The sequence below is a fragment of the Engystomops pustulosus genome, chromosome 2, assembly GCF_040894005.1.
Source record: "Engystomops pustulosus chromosome 2, aEngPut4.maternal, whole genome shotgun sequence".
Lineage (NCBI taxonomy): Eukaryota > Metazoa > Chordata > Amphibia > Anura > Leptodactylidae > Engystomops > Engystomops pustulosus.
The window spans coordinates 128,674,936-128,685,780 of NC_092412.1; the positions used below are offsets into that span (position 1 = coordinate 128,674,936).

Below are 10,845 nucleotides of genomic sequence, written 5' to 3' on the forward strand. Positions count from 1 at the left end.
ATTGAAAAGACTGGGTCAGTAAGGCAAAAAAATCAATGAAGCCAGGAAGAGAAAACCAATCGGTGTCCATAAGAAAAAATGGGTTCACTGAAAAACCACTGAAAAAAAAAATTGCCAATGTGAAAGAGCCCTAAATAAAAGACCAGGAATTAGAATCATGTGCATTTTTTTTATCTCTGTATTTCACATATAGTCCAAATGCGGTATTAAAAGGGCCATAAACACATTATTGATGTATGGTGGGCCCTATTTACATCATCTTTATTTACAGATTTGAAGGGAAAACAAAACTTTATGCTTTGACTCCCAAAAATGATATATATATATATTTCTGTATAGCTAAAAAGAAAGATTTCATACCTGGCCCAGATGTATGTAACTTTTGTACACTGTGATGGGTGTTTTTTGTGGATTTGAACTTTTACATTACTACAGATATAACTTCAGTTTTTTTAACCCCTTACCGACATGTCGGCTGCGGGTGTGTGGAGAGGGCTGGCACTGACCACGGTTGTTAACCATTTAAATGCAAATAGCATTTAAAAAAAGGGTAAAAATCATAAACATGTTATGTATCGCCACATCCCAAAAAGTCCGATGTATCTAAATATAATAAATGTTATTCCCAGCGTTTAACCACATCACAAAAAAAAAAGCGGGCAAAGTCAAAAAGTCCACATTTTGCTATTTTGAAAAAATAAAAAAATTCAATAAAAAGTGATGAAAAGATTGTATGGTCCTTAACCCCTTAACGCTGAAGCCACTTTTCACCTTCCTGGCTCTATACTGGAGAGCACAGGCTGCTGGCTATATACTGGGAGAGGGGGCTATCTATATACTGGGGCAGGGGACTGGCTACATACTGGGGCTGGGAGCTCACTACATATTGGGGAAGGGGGCTGGCTATATACTGGGGGATAAGGGCTGGTAGGCTATATACTAGGGTGCAGGCGCCGGCTATATTATGGGGGGTTTCTGGCTATATACTAGGGGGCATGCGCTGGCTGGTTATATACTGGGGGGAGGCTGTGACCAATGCATCTTCCCCGTGAACGCACCGACCCAAAGAAAAAAGTATGGAGAAAACAAGCTCTCACACAGCGATTTACATAAAAAATTAAAAAGTTATAGTTTTTTGAAGGTGGGGAGTAAAAAATGGAAATGCATAATGAGGACCGCTGTATTACCATGCTTGTTGTCCCTGTTGTAAAGATTGAAAATATAAAAATTTTAATAAAAATTAAAGTTTAAAAAAAAAAATGGAAATGCAAAAACGAAAAAGGGCCTCAGCGTTAAGGAGCAAGTGATGAATACCAATAGCCGTACCCACTACTCTTGTAACCAATCCCTATACTGATCAAACAATAAATACCAACAAAAGTATACAGGACCAAAAACTGTACTCAAAAAACCATATAGTAAATCAATATAATATAAATCTTTATTAATACACATAAGGGAGATCAACATGGACATTAAAAACACACACGTTAAAATCCACAAGAACAAACTGCATGGTGGTGGTCAATCCATAATATACAGTACCAAGTATCCAATCATATATACATGTAACCATATAAATAAATAAATAAATACAGGATAGGGCTGTGCAAAGTATGCAATTATAATGTCTAACCCAGTAGTACCACAAGTGCCTGAATACCTTGCTTTCAGTAAATAAGCCCCAGACCACCACCACAGCAATCCGACGTACGTTTCGTGTCGCTTCCTCAAGGGGGTGGAAGGAGCAAGTGGATGGTATTTGTTTCCAAATATACAATTGTGCTGCTTCTATTTGCTGCTGGATAGCAGTAGGAAAAAAAGGATAAAAAAATGAAATAAAATCACCCTACAATCCCTGAAATATTTGCAACTCTGAAATCCACGGCAGATTGGAATGGTGGGGTGTGGAGGGGCATGCCCGGCAGCCTCTGTCCTGACATCTTTCACAACAGAAAAGCGGGGTTTACATCATACGCTGGCGCACCATAACGATTCTTCCCCCGCCCCCATTAGGTATCTCCACGTCCCCGCTTTATTAAATAATAAGAAAAATAATCTCACACTGTGAACAACCTAATGGGTAAAAATATCTAAATCTCTGGATTTACACTTTTTGAAAAAAATATTTATAATTATATAAATATTAATATTTATTATATTAAAATATAAAAATGTTTAAAAAACACATTCCACAGCTCTGTACATTGGCTACATATGTGTGATGTAAAAAGTGTCATTAACAGCAGGGAAGGTTTGTGAATTTCCCAGCATTTGAAACATTTTTTGTACAGGCAGTCCCTGGGTTACATACAAGATAGGGTCTGTAGGTTTGTTCTTAAGTTGAATTTGTATGTAAGTCGGAACTGTATATTTTATCATTGTAATCCCAGCCAGAACTTTTTTGGTCTCTGTGACAATTGGTTTTTAAAAATGTTGGGTTGTCATAAGAACCAGGAGTAACAATAAAGCTTCATTACAGACACCTGTGATAACTGTTACAGCTGATCATTGTAGCCTAGGACTAAAGCACAATAAATTACCAATATCCATAGGTCCGTTTGTAACTAGGGGTCTTATGTAAGTCGAGTGTTCTTAAGTAGGGGACGGCCTGTATAACATTTCATGGAGTATTGCATGGTGCCACTAAGTAGTAAATGTTTCACACAAAACACACCTATCGTACCTCCCAACTGTCCTGGATTTCGTACTCTGTCCCTGTCAGCAGAGGAGGTGTGCCCCGAGACATCAATTCTATAGGTATCCTTTATACACCAATAGAGTTAATTATAGTGGTAATGCAGAGAGCTGTCACTATGATGGGGAGCTGGCCTCTCAATGTTAGAGGGCCACAATGTGAGGGGGAGCTGGAGGACACAATATAATGGAGGCCACAATGTGAGGGGGAGCTAGAGGGCACAATGTGTGTGCAGAGTGAGGGCAGATTCCCACGTGGCAAAGTGAAAAAAGATATGGCACATGAAGGACGCTGCTGACATTTTCTTTCTACAGTCAGCCCAGCCTGTTCCCCAACGCTTACGGCATCTAAAATGGAGGAGGTTTGGCCAAATTGCATGTGCTTTTCCAATGAAACGCATGTGTTTCCTGGTTTTGGCCAAACCCCCTACCACTTGCGTTTTGAAATTCCACATGGGTACGTTGGGGCAAAGGCTGGGCGTCCAACGTGTGCCACATCTTCTCCCTTTCGCCTCCACAGATGTTGGGAAGTATGTAACTCTCAAATGGCATTTGGACTGTAGGGAGTAAAAATAGAGGACAAGTAGCCCAATGGCACTGGATAGTAGTCATCCTGTGGGTGCTGCACCCAATGACACACATAACACATGGCCTCTGGCCTCAGCAATCATGGGAGGGGACAGGGACCTAGCTATGGGTGCTACCATGGAACGGATGACAATGAAAAAGTGAGTAATGTCTTTTTTACTTTGCAATCTGTCAAAATCATCTTCTTCGCCTTCCCTTATAATAATTGTGCATGTACGCGGTGTGCATGTTACATGAGTCCTGGGCGCCCTGTTATCTCCTCCTGAGTGACTGCAGCATGAAGTCACGTAGTGCAGGACCGCGGATGTGGGAGAGGGCACTGCGCAGGACTGGACGCGCCACCATGTGGCGGAAACGAGAAGCACAGCCTGTACGCCACGGCTAATGGTTAGGTAATGGAAAGCGTCCTCCCACTAGATGTCTGCTTTATACACCGAGCACCGTGGCCGCTCACTAGCGTGAGGGAGGGATTTCCGGTGTAGGCACAGCTATCAGAACAAGGGCGTAGCTACACACCAGCTCTACCACGCATGTACAAACCAAGCTACTCCTTCACTATTGTATTCAGTACATGGATACCGTTGAGCTGCACGGCACTGCGCGACGCGCGCTCCTCTTTCCACACAGAGGCGCATCCACGAGATTACCTCCAACACGTCATGATTTACCCAACATGCACCGCTCCTGAAGGGAAGAGAGAACTTTGATGTGATTGGTCGGTAGGCGTGTTATATGCAGATTTACGTTAGCTGTGTACTTAGAGCATTAAAAATCTTGGTTATAAAAACCGTTTACCCTCCAGTGCAGTCAGTAGAAAGATAGTTTACTATAATGGGACCATGTTCCAATAATATGTAGACGATGAGTATGATAAAGTGTCCTCTCCACAATATCAAAGGGGAGCTCAGAGGGTGTGGAGTGTCATTGCCGGCAGAGGAAAGTTAAGACTATACTTTCAGGGATCATTTCTATAGTTTTTAACTGCGGAAATGTGCTCTAAAGTGTTCAAACCCAGCAACCATGAGGAGGAGCTGTAGTGATCTCTCCTGAGCGTGAAGTGAGCTCCCAGTTCTGCTTCATTGCAGGGACTGGCTGCTGTTGATGATCGTTCTCCTTCTCTATTACAGAGGAGGTGGAGGGAGAGATCACAAGCTGAGTGGTTGCTTTTATATATTGTTACAAAAATAGATGGAGTAGTGAATACAATATGAGCAAGCAGTGGCAAGTCTACCCCAGTAGTGCCCTTTCTATTAATTATAGAGCATACTGCATGGCACTAAAGTCTAATTGGTAATGGTCAGTGCTGAGATTTCTCACTAATTTTTCTACATGTCTGCAAATCATTAACTTTACATTAAATCTAAATTTGATATCTATATTACTTATGAAATGCATAGCATTTGGCAGCAGTAAAAAATTTTTTTACTAGTCACCAGGTCTTAAATTCCAAGCTCGATGACATTGACAAAAATAAAACACATTTGTGTCGTTTTCTTGTGGGTACTGTTACAATTACTTTTATTCTGTGCTCTAAATGACACCTCCTCTATATTCTTTGGGTTGATACGATCACAGGAATACCAAATTTACATAGGTTTTACTAGGTTGTAGTAGATTTAAAAAATTTTTTTAAATGTTTTGTACAAAAAAATTATTTTCCATTTTGCCAATAACTTTTTCACACTTTGGTGTATGGATCTGTGCAAGGTGTAATGTTTTTGCAGCATGTACTGGTGTATAAACTTATATCAATTTAAGACCTATATGACTGTTGGTGCATTTTTTACATAAATATTCATGGATGGAAAAATGGCAAAAAAGTGTCGATTCAGACATTTGGGCTCTATTTTCTGTCACAGTGTTCATGGCCAGGAATAATCTTTTTTTATATTTTGATAGAACAGGCATTTTGGGATGTGGCGATACCTAACATGTTTGTTATTTTTACTGTTTATTAACTTTTATGTGTGTTCTAGGGAAAGGGGGGGGGGTATTTAAACTTTTTTAAATTTTATATTTTTAATTTTTTTTTTTTACTATTATTTCTGACCCTCTAGTGTACTTCAACCCTGCAGGGTCTGATAGCTCATACTATATACTGAAATACTACTGTAGTGCACCAGGGATGTGGTTACCCCAGTTTTATTCTACAATTTACTTCTATGGGAGATGTAACACTGTGGGTGATGCAGTGTAGTAATGGAAAAAAACAGAAACACCAGCAGACAGACTCCTGGTGTAGCAAAAAGATTATTAGCATCACGATAAAATGGAATGGAAATGGCCTTGGATGTGTGAACAGTCTAACTTACAACAATAATGTGTTTAAAAGGATTCAGACCAACTGCCTTCAGTCCCTGTATTCTAGGTAACACAGGACATTGTGTACACTGGAAATATTTGTAAAGCTAGAGCCACAAATGTTCACTACTTTACTACTTAACTAGTAAAAGCCACAATGACAATGATGTGAGGCCACCCTAGTGTGATTTCTGGAATCAGCTAGCCATTTGTAGCAGTCATTAGACTGTAATTGTACGATTTGCTTGTTTTACAGCGGTGGCACCATGTCCAACATTTTTGAATGTGAGTCAGTCTTGGCCCTGGCGCGTTGTTCTGCAAGAAAACCAGGTGACTTTGTGCAGTGGCAGCTTATTGGGTAGTTTCTGGGTACTGATCACTGCTAGATGTGTCCAAAACAGGTAAGTTTCTATAGATTCTGAAAAATTAAAGTGCTAACAGAGGTCAATTTAGAGCCTTTTCTGGTGGTCATTTTAGGTCTTTCCAGCACCCTGCTAGCAACATACATTGAGCACCAGTATTGTGTCTATTCCCCTGAAGTTGCAATGGGGAACAGGATAATAAGTGTGTTTTTCCCAAATGTAACCAGAATAAGTACTGGAAGGGCTGGGCATACGCAGGGCTATGTCTTAAGGAGGTGTAGACGCACCCAGGACTAAGGGTCCATTTTTTCTTCCCAATACAAGAATACCAGTGCCCTATAAAATACTACACAATTGCAGATGGAATTGCACTGAATAAATAGAGCTCTGTATTATGCCGTCTCACATTGACAATTCTTAGTATAAACAATCGCATGTAGTAAACGTGTTATTACACTCTGGTTCTGATAAAGTTAAACACCACTTATACGAAATATGTTTCCCCTATAGCAGTGATGGCTAACCTTAGAGCCTCAGTGCCCAAACTTTAACCAAAAGCCGCTTATTTATTGCAAAGTGCCAGCACAGCATCTTAAGCAATAATTTATTTCTCCTTGTTCTTTGACAACTTTCAATCATTCAGCCTCCTAAAGACACCAACACAGTTGAAAGGAGGAAGGCAAATTCGCCTATCATTGTACACTCACCGGCCACTTTATTAGGTACACCATGCTAGTAACGGGTTGGACCCCCTTTTGCCTTCAGAACTGCCTCAATTCTTCGTGGCATAGATTTAACAAGGTGCTGGAAGCATTCCTCAGAGATTTTGGTCCATATTGACATGATGGCATCACACAGTTGCCGCAGATTTGTCGGCTGCACATCCATGATGCGAATCTCCCGTTCCACCACATCCCAAAGATGCTCTATTGGATTGAGATCTGGTGACTGTGGAGGCCATTTGAGTACAGTGAACTCATTGTCATGTTCAAGAAACCAGTCTGAGATGATTCCAGCTTTATGACATGGCGCATTATCCTGCTGAAAGTAGCCATCAGATGTTGGGTACATTGTGGTCATAAAGGGATGGACATGGTCAGCAACAATACTCAGGTAGGCTGTGGCATTGCAACGATGCTCAATTGGTACCAAGGGGGCCAAAGAGTGCCAAGAAAATATTCCCCACACCATGACACCACCACCACCAGCCTGAACCGTTGATACAAGGCAGGATGGATCCATGCTTTCATGTTGTTGATGCCAAATTCTGACCCTACCATCCAAATGTCGCAGCAGAAATTGAGACTCATCAGACCAGGCAACGTTTTTCCAATCTTCTACTGTCCAATTTCGATGAGCTTGTGCAAATTGTAGCCTCAGTTCCCTGTTCTTAGCTGAAAGGAGTGGCACCCGGTGTGGTCTTCTGCTGCTGTAGCCCATCTGCCTCAAAGTTTGCCGTACTGTGCGTTCAGAGATGCTCTTCTGCCTACCTTGGTTGTAACGGGTGGCGATTTGAGTCACTGTTGCCTTTCTATCAGCTCGAACCAGTCTGCCCATTCTCTTCTGACCTCTGGCATCAACAAGGCATTTCCGCCCACAGAACGTCATTGGATGTTTTTTCTTTTTCGGACCATTCTCTGTAAACCCTAGAGATGGTTGTGCGTGAAAATCCCAGTAGATCAGCAGTTTCTGAAATACTCAGACCAGCCCTTCTGGCACCAACAACCATGCCACGTTCAAAGGCACTCAAATCACCTTTCTTCCCCATACTGATGCTCGGTTTGAACTGCAGGAGATTGTCTTGACCATGTCTACATGCCTAAATGCACTGAGTTGCCACCATGTGATTGGCTGATTAGAAATTAAGTGTTAACAAGCAGTTGCACAGGTGTACCTAATAAAGTGGCCGGTGGGTGTAGGAAGGTTCTGTAGGAAGATTCTTTGAGTCCTGTCTGGTGAACTTCATGCCGGGGTGATGGCCTGGGTGCCCACAGAGAGGGCTCCAAGTGCCACCTCTGGCACCCATGCCATAGATTGATACTGATTGGAAGAAATCCAGCTGAGCACGAGGAGTCGATGAATAAGTAAAAATAGCAAAATTTATTCAGTCCTTTTTAAAAAAGTAGATTGTACAGCACAGTACATGGAAAGACAAAAACATAAAGGCTTTTTTAAAGTACAATCTACTTTTTTAAAAAGGACTGAATAAATTTTGCTATTTTTACTTATTCATCGACTCCTCGTGCTCAGCTGGATTTCTTCCAATCAGTATCATTCCTCTGTGTGCACCTGTGGCCAAGGTTATCCGTGCGGGAGCCAGTGGAGTCAGAGAAACCGCATTGTCTGGACTTTTTGGTGAGCTGATTTTCTTCTTTATTGAATATTTTCTTCTACATGCCATAGATTCGCCACCACTGCCCTATAGGCTACAAAATATACCTGATTTTTGTATTGAGTGAAAATTCGCACTATTTCAGACCTAGTGTGATCCGAGTGTGGTCCAAAGTCATGCACATAACTAGGTTCTGTAACCTGTAGGTGTAATAGAACATCTGATTTGTCTTTTCTCAGGGATTTCTCCTCACTCACAGTAATGGTGGGAAATGAATATAGCTCCTTAAGTATAGACACAATTATCATCCACCCCAACTTCACAGCCTCGCCTGAATTAAGCAACTTTGCCTTGATTTACCTTTCACATCCAGTATGGTTCTCTTCCACTGTTCTTCCCATCTGCCTCTCGCAAACATCACAGGACCCAGCTATCGGAAGTGTCTGTAGCACCTTGGTCTGGAATGCCTCAGTTAGTAAGTACAATAGACTTCCATTAGTAGAACTATTACAGAACCTATTAGTAGAACCTATGGGTTAATTTTTGCAGTTGTTTATGTATATAACCTATGTTAGCTCAGATTTTTTTGAGGGCTTCATATATCCTAACTAAGTCTGTTCTCTGTTAGTCCGGGTCGTCTTGTGAGCCACTATTGCACTGCTGTAGCACTAGGACTCTTTCAATGGGAAACTATCATATGACATAATGGGGCACATATACTTACCCGTCCGCGGAGTTCACCGAAAGTGCATTGTCTGATGATAATGCACTCTGCCACAATTCACTAAGATCGTGCGCCTGATATCCTGGGTGTGTTGCTTCCCTGTTTAGGTCCGACGTAGTTCACCTTCTTCTTCCTGGTGCATGTAAGTGCATGGGCTTGCAACACAACTTAAATCCCGCGCTCAGTCAGAATCACTCGGATCGTCCAACACAATCCCAGCGCAGACACCTGTTCAATACCTGTCAAAGCCATGCAAATCCTGAAACCTGCTAACAGTCTGATGAAAGTGCGGCCCACGACCCTTAGTAAATAAGATTCATAGTTCCCATTTACTGAAAAACAGGAAAAACTGGGTTCTCACCTGCATTAATGTGACATTAGATGTATTTATAGTTATAATTAATGCAAATAAATTGTAAACAGTTAAATAAAAGCTTATATAACCAAGCACCTTGTCCAAGTCAACTTCTAATTGAGCCTTTTACTCCACAGGCGGCTTAGCGGGTTTGTTTGGGGCTGTGAGCACTGGATTGACGTGCCTCAGTACAGCCAAGTATGAGTCTCTCTACATCCTGCCATCCCTGTCGAATGTTTTATTTAATCAGGTAAATATTTATGTTACAGCAGTGTGAAGCTATAGGACAACTTATCTGATATTTTGGTCTGTTATAGGATCAGCAGAAATGTAGCACTAAGAAATTCTTTGATAAACCACATTTGCAAAAAATGTGCTCACAGGGACATTTATCATAGTTTCCTTCTGTATGGTGCTGATTTGCGCCTGTTTATGTGCTCTTTTCCAGTCATATTTACCAAAGATTTTTGGTATTAGATCCTATTCCTTTTTATTACTGCAAGATATTAAGATGCAAAGCCGTCTCCAGAAAGAAAGTTTAAAAAGGAGTTATATGTGAAAAACAAATCAATCACCTATGTAAAATGACAAATGCTATAAACAGTCCAGGCTCGGTACACAAACCTTGACAAATTGTCTAGGACAACAAAATGTTATCATAACACTGCCAAATGTTTCTGAATATGGAGAGTCAAGCATAAAATCATCAAATTCATTAAAAAAAAAAGGCTTTTAGTATCCTTTTCAATAACCCTTTAGTTACAACCTAAAAACAGATCTGGAAGTGATGCTTGACATTGTTTTTGCCATGAAGGACACCAGTAGTGAGCTGGAGTGTTTTTGTGACTTATTTATCGGATTTGCACCAAAATTGCGACATTTACACATTTCAAACATCTAGAAACTAAAGAGAAATCTGGTGCAACACTGGAAAAAAACATAGAGAACTCTGTAAAACAAAAGTGGCAAAAATGATAGCCTCCCACAGGTTTGAGGAACAGAAGTGAAGCAGTAAATATAGTATATGGGTAAGCATTTTTGCATTTGATATCCCAAGCAGAGGTCGCAATAACATTTTTTTCCAGAAGGGTAATAATACTCCTATTACCATTTTTGGGGAGTATTTTTATTACAATTTGAGTAATACAAATATTTAACTCATGGCCTTATATATAATGTTAATAGACGGATATTTATACAAGAAAATCATCTTAGTATCTTCTGTGCTGAAATAGCAAATTGTGGCAGTAATATTACAGTATACAGTAAAAAATCATGCACGAAACAAGGGGTACACAACCTTTTTCTTAAGTCTTCTCAGAAAGTTCAACCAACAGACTATGGACTTACCCTGTCGCTGGTGAAAGTGGCTAATAACACTAAACACCCCAGACCAAACTGTGGCTCATGCCGCCAGCCCTCCCCCAGACCATCATCCAGACTGTGGATGATGTGGCTGACAGCATATTCACCGTTCACCGCACAC

General features: G+C 40.9%; 2 protein-coding genes and 1 non-coding gene across 7 annotated transcripts in view; 2 read left to right on the forward strand and 1 right to left on the reverse strand.

Moving 5' to 3' along the window:
• Positions 1 to 10,845, reverse strand: part of MDH2 (malate dehydrogenase 2) — a 313,892-nt gene that overhangs the window by 178,715 nt on the left and 124,332 nt on the right. The gene's annotated exons all lie outside the window — the stretch shown is intronic.
• LOC140118441 (uncharacterized) overlaps positions 1 to 10,845 on the forward strand; it is an 87,221-nt gene that overhangs the window by 70,533 nt on the left and 5,843 nt on the right. For all 5 annotated transcript variants that reach the window (XM_072136369.1, XM_072136367.1, XM_072136371.1 and 2 more), the window contains 3 exons: positions 5,843 to 5,987; positions 8,520 to 8,755; positions 9,497 to 9,609. In XM_072136369.1, coding sequence (XP_071992470.1) covers positions 5,843 to 5,987; positions 8,520 to 8,755; positions 9,497 to 9,609 — 494 coding nt within the window. The remainder of the gene's footprint in view (positions 1 to 5,842; positions 5,988 to 8,519; positions 8,756 to 9,496; positions 9,610 to 10,845) is intronic.
• On the forward strand, positions 4,229 to 4,446 carry LOC140120137 (small nucleolar RNA U3). The gene has a single exon (XR_011853542.1). It is a non-coding gene; the product is annotated as a small nucleolar RNA U3 (small nucleolar RNA).